The sequence below is a fragment of the Nannospalax galili genome, unplaced genomic scaffold (assembly GCF_000622305.1).
Source record: "Nannospalax galili isolate Female #2095 unplaced genomic scaffold, S.galili_v1.0 scaffold273, whole genome shotgun sequence".
NCBI classification, from domain to species: Eukaryota; Metazoa; Chordata; class Mammalia; order Rodentia; family Spalacidae; genus Nannospalax; species Nannospalax galili.
The window spans coordinates 2,461,531-2,482,554 of NW_008333887.1; the positions used below are offsets into that span (position 1 = coordinate 2,461,531).

At 37.2% G+C, this 21,024-nt stretch overlaps 1 protein-coding gene across 10 annotated transcripts in view; it reads right to left on the bottom strand.

Moving 5' to 3' along the window:
- Immp2l (inner mitochondrial membrane peptidase subunit 2) overlaps positions 1-21,024 on the bottom strand; it is a 964,149-nt gene that overhangs the window by 873,635 nt on the left and 69,490 nt on the right. For all 10 annotated transcript variants that reach the window (XM_029561497.1, XM_029561496.1, XM_029561495.1 and 7 more), the window contains one exon: positions 17,111-17,214. In XM_029561497.1, the coding sequence (XP_029417357.1) occupies positions 17,111-17,214 (104 nt within the window). The remainder of the gene's footprint in view (positions 1-17,110; positions 17,215-21,024) is intronic.

Consider the following 21,024-nt stretch of genomic DNA (forward strand, 5'->3'; position numbering starts at 1 on the left):
AAAGAAAGAAAGAAAGAAAGAAAGAAAGAAAGAAAGATGACAGTAGCCCGAAAGCACATGTATTCATCTTCTACTTGTATGAGTTTGAACAATGCTCATTTGGGATTAGTCTACACATTATACAATTGTACAAAAAATAGTGGTTGTGAAAACTCTGGAAAAATTCAAAGAATTGATTTCTCAGGTCCTCTGTTATCATCTGCCATTGGGAGCAAATTAAGACCTCCCAGTGCTTGTTAGTATAATACCTATGAAAAAATAAAAATTACAAAGTTCAAAGTATTGTTGTAGCATACAATATACTGTATTTCAAATCCTGACAAGTGTTTAAATTTGTATTTTACCCAAAGAAGCCATCAAAGTGTCACTGAACCATTATGAGGTACATTAACCACAGATTCAGGGTCACTCACAATTACAACCAACCAAAATCCCCATCTATAAAGTCTTCAATACTCCAGCTTACTAAAAATCTATTTATTCTTTCCATTTAAAGCAGAGTACAAGTGTTTAAAAAAGAAAAGCCAGGTATGCGGTACACACCTAGAGTACCAGCACTCAGGAGGCTGAGGCAAAAGGACCCAAGAATTCAGTTTGAGGCCAGTCTGGACTATACAGAAGGATACTGTCTCAAAAATTAATAAATTAATTAAGAGCTAAATTCTTTTCATGTTAATTCTCCATGTTAAATTGAAAAAGGAACATTTTAAATTATAGAAAGTACTTCAGTTTGTGAGGTAATCCACCTCACATAATAAGCTAATAATTGCCAAAATCACAATAGTTATTTCTCTTAACGAGCTACTACTCTCCAAAACAGAGAAGACAAAAATGAATAAATACTTTCCAATTAGACGTGTTTCACTCTGGATATATACCCTATATTCTTTCTAACAAATAAAACTATCATTGTTATTCCAAAATGACTTTACTGATAACAAACTGGTAATGCCACCTTCCACTTCCCAACTGTCTTTCACTGTACCTAGGTCCTCACATGAGAAACCAGTTGGTCCATGTTTAGCCAGTGGAGTTGGGTGTGTACTCTTCAAAGAAAAGTTTTCGATCTGGAGCTACATATTTCCCTTTGCCTTGCTCTTCGTGGTCCTTCTTCACACAATTTGCGGTAGTGCTCTATTCCAAAGTTATTACACTCTGGACTCCAAATGTCAGCCTGTTCCCAGCTGTTGTTACCATCCCCAAATACAAAGCCAGGTGTGTTTTAAATTTGAATTTCAACACATCTGCAAGAGTTGGTTTAGGAGTTTTGTTTACTTTCATTTTCCTACTTGCACTTGTACTTGTCTTACTGTAGAGCACAGGCTAGGTGTCCTGTCTCAGTGTCCTCCGCTCTTAGCACAAACAGTGTAGCATGAAGCTACACGAAGCTATGTAGAACCACAGCTCCTTCTATGCTGGCAGCCTGAAATCACAGTGGTGTTCACATCAAACGACTTCCTAGTAAGGGTAACTGACAGTTAATGCTGATTAAATGCACATGTATGAATGGTAATTCAATAGCCAAGTTCTAGGAAATATTTACCAAAAGTAACATTTGACTAGCATTTACCATGGCATAAAGCTTATAATTTGACATAAAGGATTATTATGAACTCTGCATTACAAAGAGATAAAGTTGCAAAACTCAATCACAGTATTCAATTTTTAGTAAAGCAAAAATCTGGCTGTGTTTAGGACTTCTCTGTTATCAGCTAGTATGAGACATAGACGTTGGTATGCTTATACAACACTAAGCTTAGATACCTGTCCAGTAGGAAACTATTTAGCTAGCACTCCATCTAACAACTATTCACTCATACCACAAACTTTCACACATACCTCTATAACTACCTTGCTTCTTTAGTGAAGTAAGTACTGCCCTTCTTTAAAATCCAGTTTCAATTCATACCTGTTTTTCCTTCAGCTCTTCCTTCAATAACTCATTTATTTCACTATTACATCAATGGCTTTTCAGGTGGCTCTAAAATTCAGGGAACATCATGTGTCTGCCTCTCCTCTACTTTGATCATATGACACATGATTAGAAACCATGCCTGCCACTTGTGCTGTGGCACCTGAAAACACTGGTCACTTTATGCTACTGAATAAGCTAACTTAAGGAAAAGGTGGGGAGCTGGGCTGTAGCTCTGTGCTAGCCAACTTATGAGCACAGAAGGGGCTAGTGTGTAGGGATTATGCACTATTAATCTCCATCACATACGCATTCCCTCTGCAGTGGATTTCAAGCTAGCAGCAGGGATTCACTGACTGGAGTTGAGGAACAGTGTTCCACATACTCTTGACACTGCACCAAGCTTGATGCAACTGCTCACCTATGGAGCATCAACTTTCCCTACCACTGGCCATATCAGTGACAAGTTTCAAAACTGTCTATTTTTATAAATTTTGCCTTATTCAATATACATCTACCCAGCAGAATAATAAGTTCCATGAGGCACACTTTGTCCACTGTCTTTACTGTTATACTTCAAGTGGCTTTGTACACAAAGTAGGCAACTGGAAAATATTCACTAAAAAATTGTTGATCCTGTTAAATATAATAAATAAATATAATAAAATATAATATATAACTAGTAGGAGTTGCAATACATCATAAAGCAAATTAACTTGTGCTTGTGGCAAATTAAAATAATCAATATAGAGAAAAGTATTTTTAAATTCAAGGGCACTGTGAAAGTAAGCAGATTCAATCCCTTCATTTTATTAAGAGTGAAAACTAGGGCTGGGGATGTAACTCAGAACTATAGTGATTACACTGTGAAAGAACGGCCCTGGGTTCAACTCCCAGTAACACAAAAAAGAAAGAAAACTGACCCCGACCCCACAGATGTTAAATGACAAGTTACTTAGCACATAATCCCTCATGCCCAAGTGAGGCTAGAACCTGGTGTCCTGGTACCTAGTCCAAAACTTTCTGACTATATCATGATGACTGTCCCTTGAGTTATGACCTATGTGAGTGAAATTGGGCAAAGCTGCTAACACTATGAATAGTAGACTTTCACATTGCCTTCAAGCATTAATGTACAACATGGAACTACATTTGATATAACACCCAGGAAAAGACAAGTAAAGCTAATTATAAGAATACCAGTGACAAAAGAAAGGCCACACTTATAAAAAATATTTCTGTATATATCAGATATCAGATGACCTTTTCCTTAACAGAGTGCTATAGGCTGGGCCTGAATTCCTATGCATGCCATCTTTAAATTTGGAATCATCTCTCAATTTAATTATCAAGGTTACTATTATCTATATTTCATCATTAGTACAGAGGTCATACAAAATTGTATCTGATATTGAGTCTGGAAACAATTGCCAAAACTTGTATTTCCCACAATACAAGGCTCATAGGAACATAAGGTTCTAATTGCAAGAACGACAAAAAAATCAATTTACATGATGCAAATATTTGAAAAACTATATACATATGTATTATTTAATTAACTATGGGGAGGAAAAATCTTTCTTCAACAATATTTGCAGTCTTTATCTAAGTATTTTTAATTACCTCTGAATCAAGATACACTTCAAATAATCATAATCTCCTGTGCTGAATCTCTCAATGATTCCATCAAGCTGTCAGCCCCTAACAGTGTTTCTACACAAAAATAGTAGAGTAAAATAAACTCGAATTTAAAGAACTAATCAACAAGTCAAAAGAAGTACAGAACTATACCCTAAACACAAGAAATTATCTTTCTTTATTTTAGTATTTGTTGCCATTTTAAAAGCCACAATATGATACATTGTGCCAAACAATGAGACCTCCACAAAAATAACTAAAAAGATCACTTCCCCAGTTTACAGGGAAAAAAGGGATCAGTTCATTAGCCAATATTCCCCTAACACCTAAGGCAAGTATTCTGTTGGTTTTTTTCTTTTTCCCCAATATGATCTTTTTACTGCCTAATTATCCATATTGCTTTTCTTCCTTTTTGTTAAAGTAAAATTCACCGAAGCAGTTTAATCTTCCATTTAGAATCATTAAACACACCCTCCTCCTTCACTGATAATTGGCCTCTTCTTTTATTAACTGATTTCTCTCCTTGATTTATTACAAATCTTTTTTGCCAAATTTGGATCCATTCTGCGAATACATTGTTTACCTTTTTTCAACTTAATTAGCACAGTCACTGTGACCAAGGCTTTCCTATTGTATCTCCACCTTCTTATTGCTCTTTGAAGATCCTCTCAGAGAATAATGAATTTTTAATAAACCTGAAATATTTTAATGATTCTTTTTTAATTATATAATGAGATTTATGTGAGACACACTAGTCACACTGAATTGTTTCCTACTGGAGTCATAATACTCCATGGTAACTTTTCAACAAACCAAGAACACAAATCTTGGCAACCTAACTTATGACCTCTAAAAGCACAGAAAGCCATATTATAATTATCATATCCATAGCCAAATCAAACTGAGCCAGTTTCTCCATCAGCAATTTCAACATCCATACATGTTTTAATAAAGTGAAAGCCACAGCTGTGCATCGGTAAATATTAATGCGACCTCTGAATGTGAGTAAATCTGTCACTAGATTATGCACAAGAGTAACCTTCCACAATACAGGTCACCAACATTTCTCATTAATAGAAATAAACTTTTTTTTTAAGGTGTACCCATCCTTCTCTTGGAAAGAAACATTTTCTCCTGAGTGCCAAAGCACAGATCAAGCTTGGTGGCTCTCGCTCTAAGCCTTTCCCTTTTCTTATCAGCCACCTGCACATTTTCCAGCAACAACTGTCACATCCACTCACCAAACATATAGCCTTTTTCCAAAGGAAAAAGAAAAATGAGAGGGTAACTACTGACCTTGGATCAAAAAGGCTTATGTATAAGTTTAGTTTTAAGATTCCTTCCACATTTCCAAGATCTAAACTATGAAACAGACTGTGAACCTCTTTTTTATAAGAACGGGTGGACAATGTCTTTGCTGGTGGGACACGTATCACAAGTTGACAGCTAAAGGAGGTTAAGAGTCAGAAAAACCCTGCTGGTGTGGCCCCTGTTAAGTCCAGCACACTGCAGTGGGCAGCCCCACAGGAGCATATGGGCAGAATAAATTGGCCTCAGGGAGTTATTTAAAAAAAAAAAAAAAAAAAAAAAGGGGAAGGAAAAAAAGTTCGGGGGGGGGGGGGGGCGGGGAAGGTTGGGGGGGGGTTGGGGGGAGGGGGGGGGGGGAAAAAAAAAAAAAAAGGGGAAGGAAAAAAAGTTCGGGGGGGGGGGGGGGCGGGGAAGGTTGGGGGGGGGTTGGGGGGAGGGGGGGGGGGGAAAAAAAAAAAAAAAGGGGAAGGAAAAAAAGTTCGGGGGGGGGGGGGGGCGGGGAAGGTTGGGGGGGGGTTGGGGGGAGGGGGGGGGGGGAAAAAAAAAAAAAAAGGGGAAGGAAAAAAAGTTCGGGGGGGGGGGGGGGCGGGGAAGGTTGGGGGGGGGTTGGGGGGAGGGGGGGGGGGGAAAAAAAAAAAAAAAGGGGAAGGAAAAAAAGTTCGGGGGGGGGGGGGGGCGGGGAAGGTTGGGGGGGGGTTGGGGGGAGGGGGGGGGGGGAAAAAAAAAAAAAAAGGGGAAGGAAAAAAAGTTCGGGGGGGGGGGGGGGCGGGGAAGGTTGGGGGGGGGTTGGGGGGAGGGGGGGGGGGGAAAAAAAAAAAAAAAGGGGAAGGAAAAAAAGTTCGGGGGGGGGGGGGGGCGGGGAAGGTTGGGGGGGGGTTGGGGGGAGGGGGGGGGGGGAAAAAAAAAAAAAAAGGGGAAGGAAAAAAAGTTCGGGGGGGGGGGGGGGCGGGGAAGGTTGGGGGGGGGTTGGGGGGAGGGGGGGGGGGGAAAAAAAAAAAAAAAAAGGAGAAGGACAAGAAGTTCGGAGGGAGTAGGGAGGTCAGGGTAGATCTGGGAGGAGTTAGGGGGAAGAGTGGGAAGTGAATATAATTAAATACATTGTATGAAATCCTCAAGAATTAATGAAAGCATTTTTTTAAAAGAATCATTAAAAACTCTATTCCCAGAATGAAGTACAAGTAACATAAAATGTGAGCTCTCTATGTCTTCTTTTTAAGGAAATTAAACAAAATGAGAAAGGATTTTGCACTCATTCTATAAAACATGTATCTCACAGTTTCTAAGTTTTCAATTTTGTATATTTTTAGCCAGTCATAATCTTGAAAAGCACATATTCATTTGATACCTTGGACCTTATCTGTTCCAGATTTCTGTTTAATTTGCCAAAAAGCCTCCTCTGCTTTAACAAATATTTTAAATTTATCTGAACTTCAGCTTCAAAACTATGCAACATTCTTCTGCTCCCCCAAAGATGAATCCTTATGTCCATCTTCCTAATAACTCCATTTTGATTCACAATACTATTTTTATTGGCTTTTTTAAATGGAAGACTCTCCAGACATCAAACTCTAACAAGAAAAATTATCTTTTCCTCTAATACTTATATATTCATTTCTCCAAATGTCTCAGCTTAGGTCTGGGGCCCATCCCCACACCATCATTAGCCCCAGTCTCCTGGCTGGGCATAAGACAACTAGTGTAGTCACACATAACCCTGGGCTTGCAATTCCATCCTTGAGTATTGATTCTCTGAGTTCATCATCTCGAAATTCTTAACATTTGAATGTGTTCTGTAAATGAATTCCAGTAACTCAATGGAGCCTGTGCTAGGGGCTTATATGAAAAAGAAGTCATTTCTCTTTCACTTTGAAGGGTATTTCCAATAGGTACAAAATTCAAGTTTGAAAGATTCTTTCAGTACCATAAATATGTCATAAAGATATTTCCTGTCTTCCATCAAGTGAAACATCAGCTTTACTTTGTTTGCTTGCTTGCTTGCTTGTTTAAAAGAAATATATCTTTTGTTTTCCTTTTGAGCTTTCTTACTATTCAGAGTTATGACTACTATATGCCTAAAACGTGGTTTCCATTACTCTTAAAGTGATACTCTATGAGTCATTTTTTTTTCAAATACTTGGCCCTATCTCTTCAAACACTGCTGCTTCCCCATCTTATTCTCCCCATCTTCTGAGACTCCAAATGACAGAAGCTAGCCTTTTTCACTGCTGCACCTGTCTCCCATTCTTTTATCACTCCATGCTGTGGTATACATGTTTTCTGTTGTCCATTCCACTCATTCTCTCCTCAGATGTATCTAATTTTCTACTATTCATTCTTTTCAGTAAGTTTAGTTTCCATTTCTAGAGGGTCTTTAAATTCTAATTTTTGGTCGGGCGCATGCCTTTAATCCCAGCACTTGGGAGGCAGAGGTAGGAGGATCTTTGTGAGTTCGAGGCCAGCCTGGTCTACATGGTGAGTTCCAGGACAGCTGGGGCTACAAGAAGACCCTCTCTCAAAAAAAAAGACAAAAAAAATTCTAATTTTCAAATGAACTTATTCACCATTTCATCATTTTTACATGTATTGCTTACATATTATCTCTTCCTGTGGTACATTCTCATATCTGACCATTCACTATCTGGCCATTTCACTATGTGACCATTTCACCATCTGACCATTCACCATCTGATCATTCAATATCTCACCATTTCACTATCTCACCATTTCACTATCTGACCATTTGCTATCTGACCATTCATTATCTGACCATTCACTATATGATCATTTCACTATCTGACCATTCACTATCTCACCATTTCACTATCTAGACCACTACACAATTATTTCTGTCATTTATTGTTTTATCTACTTTTTTCTGGATCCTGGTCTCTGACATACACAGAGTTGCATGCCAGGTATTTACACAGTGACAGAAACTTCACATGATAGCTGTTCCTTCTGCCAGTGACAAACAATTAAAGTGAAGACACAGCACCTTAAAATCAGGATAGAAGTTATCAGATTGCACTTTGAATTTTGTAACTTAAAGCCTATTTCTAGTTTTCCCTAACTGCTAAGACACATTCATTTAAGAGTCCAATTAAAACTTTGTACTGTTTGGCCAGGGTCTCTCCCCTTCCTTTCTGAACTCTAATTTGTGACTCTACAGCACAATTAAAATGCCAGAAATTGTGCTCAGCATCTCACTATCTTGGCTACCACTACTTGAGTTCTTAGGCTGATAGCCTGTGTGGCTTACCACTGACAGAACCACAGGAAGAAATACCAGTGTGCCTCTCCTCACTCTTGGATCTTTACCACCCTGGTTATACTCAAATGACTTTAGACATTTTTATAATGCACTTTCTCATTTTCTAAAACTGAACTGAGTTTGAAATACACTAATATATCATAGATGGAGGTGGAAATCAGTTTTTCATAGTGGCCTATCTTTGTGTATGGTTCCATATACTATTGACTCCAAAAGTATTTAGGGTAAATCAGTATACCTATAGTTTATTTGGCTTGAGTTATATTCTCCACTTGATACCTAAGCTATTTACTGCTTGAAAATCCTAATAATTCTGTTCCCATTATTATTTAAATTCATTCAAAATGTTACTGCTTAGGGCGGGATGGCTCAGCAGTTTAGAACTCTTGGTGCTCTTGCAGAGGACTGGAGTTCAGGTCCCAGCACAATCACCTGTAACTCCAGCTCCAGAGGATTCAACACCCTCTTCTAGCTTCCACAGGCACCCACACATATGTGCACATACCCACACAGAGACATACATAGAGACACATAAATGAAAATTAAATAAACCTCTTTTTAATGCTGGTCTTCCATATCTCCTTCCATATACCATACTTGTATACTTGTAGCCCCTTCTTCATAATGCTATTTTGCACTTTGTTTTCTAAGTCAAGTAATAGTTTTCTAACAGAATACATTATTCTACAGTGAAAAAAACATGACATAAAAAAGTCAACCATAAGTATGCATTATTTCATAGACTACTGTCTATACAACTTTCTTCTTTGACAACTTCTATTTAAGTCTCAAAGGATATAATATTTATAAAACAGGATGCACAGAAGCTATGGATATTTCCTATAGTTACCATAAAAATCTCAATAATTCAAAATTGAAATTTATGATCACTGAAACATTTTAAAGCTTTGTCTCTGAACTGAGTATGTTTTATTACATAATTAAATGTATAAACATTGTGTAGGCAGTTTATCCTACTAAAAAATTGTTATTAAGGCATCCTTTAAAGTTAGCAATTTTTGTATACATAGGAATAGTATTTTATTCCTTTTTTTTTTTTTTCTGTCTTTTTGAGACAGGGTCTCTCTGTAGCCCTAGCTGGCCTAGAACTCACTATGTAGACCAGGCTGGCCTTGAACTCACAGAGATCCACCTGCCCCTGCCTCCCAAGTGCTGGGATATATTTTATCATTTTTATTTTGTGTGTAGAATGTATTTATTTACTGCATGTATATAAGTGCACCCATATCATGTAATGCCCATGGAGGTCAGAAGAGAAAACTGGATTCCCCTGGAACTGGTATTAAGGATGGTTGTTAACCATCATGTGGGTGCTGGGAATCAAACCCGGGTCCTCTCCAAGAACAACCAGTGCTCTTAACCATGGAACCATCTATGCAGCCCTGGATAGTATTTTAAAAATCAGTTAAATCTACATCAAATAATAGCAATAATACTTATAGTGCCTTATTTTATTTAAAAAAAAGTATCACTTGCCAATGAAGTTAGTAATGGATGCAAATTACTATGGGTAATATAAACTGCCAAGAATAGAATCTCTCTTCAAAATCAGGTACGTCACAGGATCCCACTTCACAGCATTTTACTGTTAATTAACAAAAAAAACTAGAAACTTGGACCTTTTATTCTACTAACAGTCTTTCTCTGAATGTTGTAGTCTTTCTGTGTTCCTAAAATGTGCAAAATTACCTACAAACTCAGAAAAATATTTGGTTTAGACAAAAATAAATTCAGAATAAGCACAGACAGGTAGAGCAAGTAAGTATGCAATTATATCTCCCCAGCTCCAGGACGACTAGCTTTTAATACAATTATAGGTCATTATCCAGCACTATCATTTCTCTGGGCGTTTGTTTAAAAGCATGAATTTCCTTTTTTAGCAAGTTCCAATTAATTTCCCTTGGTAGGTCAAGGGACCTTTAAAGATTTACAAGTACTCAAGACACAAAGGAATGAGAACCTTTCTTTTTTATCTTTTCTTTTTTTTTTTTTTTCCTACCCCAAAGGCTCTATTCTGCTTCACCTGTTTCCCTGGCTCCAATCACTGTAACTCTTTTCTTGTATTTACTGCCAGAGATATAGTCACCACCTTGGCCATCTGTCAGAAAGAGGCAATGTTTAACATATCACAAAGCAGCTGGTGAAGTTGTTCATGCTGTATGTTCATAATAAAGTTCTATTGCTATTAAAGAAACTACATTAGAGGAATCACCATATCAGGAATTTTGCTATAGAAAGGGGAATAGAGAAACTTGGGAAACCAAGGCCTGCATGACTTTTTTGCCAAGAACTGATAAGGTGTTCAGCCACACCATTACAACATATATATAGAGGCATGGCAATGCTTAAACATGATGCTTAATTTTTCTTTTAATTTTTTTTTTGAGAGTTTCATGCAGGAGCATTGTCTTTAAATTATTTCTATGCTTCCCAGTTCCCACCAACTTCCCCCACTCACTCTCAATTTCTTGTTCTCTTCTTTATTAGTTAAATATACATACAGACAGACAGACATACATACACACATATAAATATGCATATATACATATATATGTATAATATATAATGCACTTAGTACATTAAGTAGTGGTCCTCTTGTGTACCTGTGTTTGCAGTTGCCCACTTGGGATTAGATAATCCTCAGGGAGCTAGCCCCTAGAGAAACTGATTCCTCCTCTCTCAGCATCCATTGATTGCCTATAGTTCTTCATCTTGAAGTGGGACCCAGTGACATTTCCCCCATCCACCTTGGCATGTCAACTGGTTTTGTCATTATGCAGATCTCGTTAAACTGCCATACTGGGAAGATTTCATTGGTGCAGCTTCCCTATCTTGCCCCTTTGGTTCTCACATTCATTCTTTCCACCCCTCTTCACAATGTCCCCTAAGCAAACAAGATGGCTGAGATGCCACATACTTCAAACCTTTGCTCTACTATTTACTTATTCTGTCCTTAAGTAAATTTACTTTCTCTAAGTCTCAATGTTCTCTTCTATAAATTAGAGATCATAATAGTACCCACTATTTTAAAATAAGAACAGTTATGATTTGAATGTGAAATATCCCCCACAGGTTTCTGTGTTGGAAAACCTGGTCCCTGGCTGGTGGTGCTTTCTTAGGAAACTTTGAGAAGTGGCACCTATCTGTAGGAAATGGATCACAGAGTGATAGGCTTTGAGGATTAATAGTCAACCCCTCTTTCTACCCTGTTTTCTGCTTCTGATCCACCCAGATCAGATATGAACAAGCTCCCACTGCCTCAACCCTGAGCTGCTCCAGTCAGCATGCCTTCCTGGTTAGGATGGATCCTCTCAACTCCTGAGTCAAAATAAATCCTTCCACCCTTACATTACTTCTTCTAAGTATCTTACCACAGCAGTGAGAAAAGAAACTAACAAACAAAATGAACATGAAATGCTTAGCTCGGTGACAGAAAAGTAATAAGCAGTCAACAAACACTAAAAATGGTGGAGTTCCCATACCACATAGACTTGTCTTTGTATCTGATTAACCCAACACTCTCACCAACACACAGTGTTTATCTATCTTAGAGTCTGCCTTTGCTATCCAGAAATTCCCTTATGATTTCCATCTCTGACTTTGAGATGTCCTGTTAAGTCACCTTATACATATTCTATAGAAACAATAGCAGGAAATGGCAAAAAGTGTAAATATCACACTGTTCAGTAGAATATAATGAATATCATAGACACATTCTTAATTCTACAAGCCACATTTTAAAGGGAAAAAACAGGAATTAATTGTAGTAACACATTTATCTGATATAAAATGTCCAAAGTATTATCATTTTAACAAATAGCAATAGTCACATTAAATACTCATCACCAAATGTACCTAGAACATCAAGCAGTACACCTCAGGCTCAAATGAACATACAATCAAAAACCTAGCTTTGCTATATTTACCACTTACTTGTGCTACATTTCAAGATGCTAACAAAAATTACTTCTAAATACTGTTACTAGCATGAAATAAAAATGGCATACTCAAAGCACTTAGCATAATGTCTGCAGAGAGGGAGAGGACAGATATATATGTAGATTGACATTTTCAAGTGAGAACCCCCTCATATCAATTTTAGATTCCAGAACTGTATACCACCATCTATAATCTAAGACTTCTTCCTTCTGGTCTACCTTTGCTATAATCTTCAGCCTCTTCCCCTACCTACATAGCTCTTCTACCTTGTTTCCTAGGAGATTTCACTGGTTAGGCTTATTTCTAGAAGCCATGGATCTTTTAAGCCATGATCCTGGAATGTGGCACCAAAAAAGAAAAAAAAAAATCTTGTGCCTGAAAAAGTGACCCTACGATCTGCTTGTTTCCTGCCCTCATCCTATCCATCTCCCCACCAGTCATGTAGCCGTGTCAACCTGAGTTTCCACCTCATTCAGCTGCTACTGCTGCTGCAACCTCCTCAGCAACTCCAATCTAAAAGCAGAGTGGCCTGGAAAACTGTAATGGTCGAGCACCATTCTGCAAAAAAAACAGGCTCGTACAGTTCAAATGGGTCAAGCTCATAAAAGACAAAAATGACCAATAAATCATCACAGATTGGAGAACACTAGAGAGACATGAAAAATAAAACAATATATAAGATTCTAGGAAGGATTCCAGCCCAGGAATGTTTAACTACTATCATCACAACTTTGGCTGAGCCTGATCACTAAACACAGTCACAACGGGACTTGTTGATGGTTGTGCTCATTCATTAAAGGAGGGCCAAGCAGGGTCACTGGACCCTCACCTGAGTATCCAGCCACTCTTCCCAGACAACTAGTTCAGCCTTGGAAGACAAAAGAAAAATGAGGATAAGAAACTCCAGTAGACTCTCATATGAACATTTGAAAATTGCCCTGTTCTGACTTTTCTCTAGTTCCCTGTCTAGAACTTGTAATGCTAACTACTCTTGCCTTTACTTCTCCTTCACATCTCCTAATCATGATTCAAGGACTTTCTTCTCCCCTTAGAGACAAGAGTTAAGCAATTTGGGAGTCTTTTAAATAGACCCACTGAAGGGGTACTCCAATTGCCTCACCCTGCATCCCTGTACAGCATGGAAGAAGGCGGAGTGGTCTGCGTCCCTATTCCTTATTGGCAATTTGGATAACCCCTTCAGAGGATGGTGTGGTAAGAATAGGAGGTAGGAATTGGCTAGGCAGTTAGGGTAAAAAGACCCCAAAGAAATGTAGTCAGTTTCTGGGCTAAAATTCAAAATGTCCTTGGGCCTGTAACAACATACTCTGTTCAAAGGCCAAAAATGTCAAAAGTATTTGGGAGCTTGTATCTAATCCTTAAAAATTTTAGGGTTACCTCTTCAGAGGGGGGAATGTTGGAGGGGAGGGAGTGGCCATGGATTTGATCAAAACACCTTGTATGCATATATGAAATTCTCAAAGTTTTTGTAAAAATTTTAAAAAAAGAACGTTAATTAAAACATTGGTGAATGACTAAGGTCTATAGATTCATTAATAATATTTCAAAATTAATTCCTTAATTTTAATAACTATGCTATTACTTTAATTGTGTGAAATGTAATATGTACTGGGAGGTCGAATACTATTTTACAAGCTTTCTTTAAGGCTAATATTATTTCAAAATAAAACACTAAAACATAAATATGATTATTTAAGATTTATTATAAAGAGTTTCTATCCCAATGGACTTAAGTGATATATTTTTATTGTGAAATGGTGCATCTGATGTTAAGCCTATTGCAGCTGGGGTATCACACAGGTTAATAAAAAGTCAATTCCAAGGTATGGAAAATCCACCTTAATCACTACTATTAGATTGCAAATCCATTAAGAGAGTATGATGCCATCTACATACATTTAGTAATACTGAGAACTTAATGACAGCAAATGATATTTTGCATGACCTTTCATGAATCACCATAACTGAATAACATGCTTAACACGGTCCACTAGGACCAACTTTTCCAAAAGAAAGAGTCAGGAAAAGATAAAGAGATGTGGTGGGGGGTGGAGTAAAGGGATGCCAGGAAGTGTAGTCTAATGCATATCTGCTCCTTCCCCGATCGCCCATGCTTTAGGAACAGCATTTGTCAACGTGCTCTGAATGAAACCTCTTGCAATAGAAAGGAAAGTCTGTTCTGCTACATCACGTATTTCTATGACATAAGTTAGCTCTCAGACACCTGGTAAATGGAAAAAGGATTTCAGTATAACACAGAAGGTACATTTATTCACATGCGATTTTAGTCCCCACATCATTAATGTTTTCCTCATTAATAAAAGCAACAGAAGGCCCAGCACACTAATGGCAGCAAGCTAGGAAGGAATCAATAACATATTCAACCCCTCTTAGAAGTGGAAACTGCAAGGTTGCAAGGTCAGTTAACCTTGATCTTTGTTTAAATATGAGAGAGAGAGAGAGAGAGAGAGAGAGAGAGAGAGAGAGGGAGGAGAGAGGAGAGAGAGGAGAGAGAAATACAAAAATGCATTTCTAATATTGGCATATTTCATACAAACTCACAACTTGTTGTCTCCTTGCAATTTCTGATGGCTAAAATCTTCTATGTTTGTGCCCATGATAACTTCCTTTTAACACCTACCAATAGGCTACCTTCACCTTTTGGGCTTTAAATATAATACCATATTCACTGTAGTATATTAGAGAGTTCATGTCTTTTAAGTTGTACTACAAAGATTGTTACTGTTCTCCTTGGTTTTCTAGTTACATAAACCATACTAGTTTCAGTACAAATTGAAAAACTGAAAATTTTTCACTGGCCAGGGAGATGGCTCAGTTGGTAAAGTGCTTGCCGCACAAGCACGGGGACCTGAGTTCAATCCCCAGCAACCACATAAAAGTTAGACATGATGATGCACACCTATTAATCCCAGAACTGGGACAGTAGAGACACATTTCTTAAATAGATACCATTGCTGATGTAGTAGTAAAAATTATCACCTATGTTAAGAATCATACTGGTACTTTTTGTAAGAAAAACAGTCAATATTATTTGGCATGGATTAAATGTACAGGTGAACTGTTATTGCATCAACGTCTTTTCAAAGGAAGCAATCTATAAATCTTACGAAAATATAAGAACATGTCTAGAAAGCTATTTTGCTCAAAAACTAAGAAGAAAATACTTTAATACTATATAACTCTTATAGTACTATCTCAAGCTAAAGGAGAAATGAGTGTCGAATTTCTTGTTTCTTTCTCAAAGAAAGGAACAATATTGCTTAATGATTATTTGTTGTCAAATAATACAATACCAACACTAAGCATTCTTTTATATAAATGAGTCCTGTTAGTGACAAAGCATAATGAAAGAAAGTATACGTCATCTGTACATGACAAAGATACAGCACATAATTGACTCATTAAAAATATAGTTCACTTTAGCAGCTATAATTTAACAGTCCCAATTTGAATATAAATGTTTATTTAAGTTAATTCATATAATAAATATCAATCACTACAGCACTTACCTAAAAGAGTTGTGTTTTCTTTTATAAATTAATCATGATATGCCAGGATATTTTTATGGACTCATACAACCCTGAATTTCAAAGAGCCTTCTTATGCTTTTCAATTATATATTCAAATTTACTTGCTTAGAAATAGTAACATGTTTTGATGGGGAAAGAAAACTGCATAACTGCTTGCTTGTAACATGACCTATTTTACTTGGGTGTGAGGATGTAACCTTGTCAAACCAAAGCCAAAAGAATAATGTGCCCATGACAGACTTATTCAGCACGGAAAGGTTTTTAAGGAGGAGGCAAAAAGAGTGCTTGGACAAAATAAAAGTATACTCCAAAGAGTAGAGTAATATTAAAGAAAGCACTCAAAACCCAAGAATCATTTAATCCCCATCCTCAGCTGTCTACCATCAAAACTCCACTCAAATATATTTATTTCATTAACTACTAGCCAGATTTAGGTAACATGTTTTTCAAATGAACCTTGGTAAGACCAGCCTGGAAGGAGACAACTGATGGAATATCTATTTCCACTAGGCAAGCTTATCCAAAGGTAAAGATGAGCAAGTCAATAGTGGTTTGCTTCCACCTGTTATAAATTACCATCAAACAAGGGGGAAAAAAAATCATTCCAATTCATGAATAAGGAATACAAAATTAGAAAGGTTTCCACCCGATAGTAGGTTTTTACTATCACTAAAACAAACAGCAATAACACCACTACATCAGTTGCTACCCCAGTGCACCAACTGCCATAAAAGGACATCATATTGGAAATCTTTTTATAAATAGCTGCAGCCAGAAGAAATTAGGCAAGTTCTGCTGCAGTCCTCTCTGTGTGAATTTACTTTAAAACAAACAAAAATTTCAAATCTAAAGCACTCAAGCATGTACTAGGACTATGTATTATATCATTGTGTCAATTATGCACACTTTGACATTCTTTTTCTACAAATAAGACTGAAATAAAATTTTTGCTCCTAACCAACCACAATATTTTAACAGAGAAACAGTGCCACCTTTTGATGCCAAACAAAAGCCTACAACACTAGTGTTCCAAACTCCTTCTTTTCTTTAAAGGTAAATTTACAACATACAAAAATGTCATTGAATTTTATATCGTAATTATCACCTCCTAAAAATGTTTTAGCTCCAAAAGTAATAGAACATGGCAATAACACAAAAGTTGCTTACAAGAGGCAAAATTTCAAAACATTCCAAAGTAATATCAAATGTATGTATTTAAGATCATTAGTACAATAATCTCTACTCAGTCTTTCATTTTACCAAATCCAATTATATATATATCAACTGATATATATTAAGTAAAAACTAAATTCTTCTAACATTGTTACACGTCAATATTGAATATATTTCAGATGCATTCATTATTTAGTAATTGCCAGAGTATTAACAGTGGGTTATCAGGTAAGCCAGATCCACACAAACACAAATTCAGTATATTTGTGAATTACTTACACCAATGACACAATGTCACCACGCTGTACTTCAAAATTCCTCACTTTCCAGTGGTTCAAAAGTACGACATCTGATGACTGGCTTCCCCCGGGATTCAAAGAAGGCTACAAAGAGAACAGGTATTTATCACTTGTACTGTTTCAGTGCTTATGATGCCTTGTACGTCACTACCTCAGCAGAATGCAATAACACACTCCTAATACTTTCAACCACCTGCTATTCTAAGAGCAAATGAGGTTTTGAAAAAGGCTAACTGGAATTCTGTCCAAATGAACCAGAAAAAAAAAATAATAAGATGATGGAGGAGGAGGAGGAGGAGGAGGAGGAGGAGGAGGAGGAAGAGGAAGTATTTCTGTTGGGTATGGTGGTACATGCCTTTAAATCTAGCATTCAGGAGGCAGAGGCAGGAAAGTTTGCTAGGTATTCAAGCTTTCCTGGATTCTATTTAAGAGGTAAAGAAAGCTTTATGAAAGATGAAAATAGAGACTCAATTTCTCCAAGAGAATATTCAGGTGGGATCAAAGTCCACGTCACTGTTCCATATGGAAAAAGAAGGCATCATTGGGAATCAACAATCAAAACATCCATATGAGAAACTACAAGGAGCAAAAGGAAAAGATGATGGGAAAATGTAGAGATTTAGACCCTTTTCACCTCTTTTCCCAAGAGCATGTACCAAGGGTCCTGGTCTCACTTTGAGCCTAGCAAATGGCCCTCTTTCCAGAATTCAGACAAGTCTAGCTGTGCCTGAGGATGGATAGAGCAAGAACTGAAAAGCATCAGGCTAAGAATTTACCTACCTACAAAACTTTGGCTGATGCACCACAGAAATAACTATGGCTGCCCTTTGGAAGGCACAGTAATATACATAGTCAGTGGATAAGTCTGAGACCTGAGGTGGAGCAGACAGATGAATGAGAACAAGAAAGTGTTTTTGCTCCTGACTAAGAATGTCACCATGAGAAGCAGCAATTTCTGTGATGACAGTAGGGATGTCAAACTCAGATTGTACCTTCACTGAAATGCTGATGGCGGCAGTAAGAGGCAACAAAGGAAAAGCCTGCCTCCTGGCACAGTCACGCCCTAGAACAGTAGTGACATACTCCTTTCTTTCTTTCTCTTTCTTCCTTTCTTTTGTCTTTTAAAAAAAAAAAATAGGGTTTCCCTGTAGCCCCAGCTGGCCTGGAACTCACTATGTAGACTAGGCTGGCCTCAAACTCACAGAGATCCACCTGCCTCTGCCTCCCAAATGGTTCTTCCTTAATCTCTTTTTTAGCATTTTCACAAGATTATCACCAAAACCCACAATAAGAAAGGCATTTTCCCTGCACCTAGTACACATATTACAAACATTTATCTGAATAAAACTTCTTAAAAATTTACCTTTAATATATACACCCTAATATTTTCTGATCTCTCCTAATATGTCCTTTTTAAAATTCTACCTATGTCCAACCATATTGATTCTGCATTCACTATATGGATTTTGAAACCTAGTAATGGCTTGTAATCCAGTATTAAAATCATGCCTTAGGGCAGGGTGTGGAGCCATCTACTGTGGCTACAAGTAGATGCCGTCTCAAAAAAATAAACAAAACATGCCTTAGATAATTCTTCTTCATTGTCCTCAAACTTGTTTCTATCCCCAGTGTCCTCACCATAATTGTACCTTTCTTTCATCTCTCTCTAAATTCTTTCTCATGAAAATCTCATTGACAGTCTCAGTGTGAGATAACATCCTCCTAAGGTGACTGTTGAATGCAAAGTCCCAAGCAACTTTCTCCTTGATACTAAATCCAAAGTGCTTCATACTATAACACTAGCATACTATAAGGTAATTCTGTTTCACTTGCTGGCATTTGTAAGTAAGCAGTAAACGTTAAATATGTTTTATCCTTTATTGTAACCCCTTAGTTAAAATTTAAACCCTAAAACCAGCAACTTCTTTTTTCAAGCACATATTTCCAACCAATAGCTGAGCACCTCATCTGATCAACTATTCTCCTGCTTATTCTTACTAGCTTCTTACCTCCTTTACTACAAAGGCTGTCTCCTACATAACAGTCAGTACCTACTGATCTTCGGGATCTTGCCCATCCCACCTACTTAGTGCTCACACCTAAGCAGTGCCATTACTTAAGTTGTTTTTTCACAACTACAAGATGTCAGATAAGCAAATATTTCTGCCTTAAGTGTTTCTCCTTTTCCTTCCTGACATCTAGGTAAGTCACATCTGGATAATGGCAAAGAACTTGAAGCCCATGAAACAATCTTCTATGAATTCTTTCTCAATACTCTTCTTTTTACCATCCTCAATCACAAGTAACCAAAATTTCAAATTGTCCTTCACACCCTATGATTACTTCTATCACAAGATACTTATATATCCATTATAATTACTCCCTTACCTTTTTCCCAAGAGCCTATAAACATCTTGAAAATAGATTTTTTTTCTTATATCTATATTCTTGGGACTTGAACAGAATTAATACATTTTTATAGAAATATCAATAAATAGTGAAATTCCCAGTCTCCATAAATGAATACGCCTCAAGCAAGATCCTATCCCACCTATCCCACCCATACGTGCTTCTTTCTGTCCCTCTCTTTGGTGAACAATAAAGCATTCATACTCTTCTCCCATGCTACATGGCTCTAGATCCAGTTTGAATTTCTCTTTGAGTCTACCCATCTGGGCAGACTGTATTCTGCCCAGAAATGCCTTTTCCCATTTGTAAAATTCTACACATCTTTAAAAGCCCAGCTTAGAGACCTCTCAACCATTCCTCTACGATGGTGAAAAAGACGCTAATAACAACAAACTAAATACCTACCTTTTTTTTTGTGAAAATTAAGTAATTACCACTTGATACTCTAAGGCTAGGGACAGAAGAATCCTTAGACCCCAATTCTTACATTTATAATCACTTATCTTCCCAACTTCTCTAAACTCAATTATCAGAAACAAAAGGTAAGACAGTGTAAACCACAGCTATATGCAGTGAACAAAAAAATGGAAAAGAAATAAAAATAAAAATCCAAGAAGACAGCATGCCTACCCCTCAAACAGTAAAATATTAGAATCTATAGCTAGCACCTGGTAATCCTTGTTTGATTTTTATAAGGGAATCGATGGAGCTCTCTTTTACTGTTCCTTTCCTCCTCAAGGTTAAATTAATTTCTCCCTTCTTTAGTCCAATAGCAATTTAGGCAGGCTTCAGTGATAGCACTTACTAGGCATCTGGTCTACACATATGACTTTCATTAAGGTGCAAGCTTCCCATATCTTACCAATTCGGTATGCTTAATTTCAAGAGTAATGAGAAAATACTATTTCTATAATTGAAGGTTTAAAAGATGAAAGGCTCTTCAAACAATATTTAAGGAAGATGGTTGCCAAGCATCTTACATTATGTGCATTACCTAAATAACGTATGCATCTCTCTCACTGAAAACATTCTGGATGAAGCCAGTTGTGATGGTGCATGCCTTTAATCTCAGCACTTGGCAGGCAGAGGCAGGCAGATCTCTGTGAGTTCAAGGCCAGTGTGGTGTACACAGTGAGTTCCAGGCCAGCTGGGATTTCAAGGAGACCCTGCCTCAAAAAGACAAAAACATAAAAAAATAAAAAATTTTTAATTAAAAAAAAGAAAAGAAAACACTCTGGATGAATGAATATAGTAAGTTGTTTCTTATGTCTTATCAAGTTAGGCAATATCATCATTAGGAACAAAGTTTAGCAATGCTTTCCTATTAACCACAACGGAATAATGGCAGTCACAAAGGAAGAGTAACTACGGTTACTACATTGTTCATTTAGGACCTGAAGTAACATAAACACAAATCACATGCCATCAAAATCCTTCTTGAATTGAAAAATTTTTCTTATGGTGTTCTAAAAACTATATAGTTCT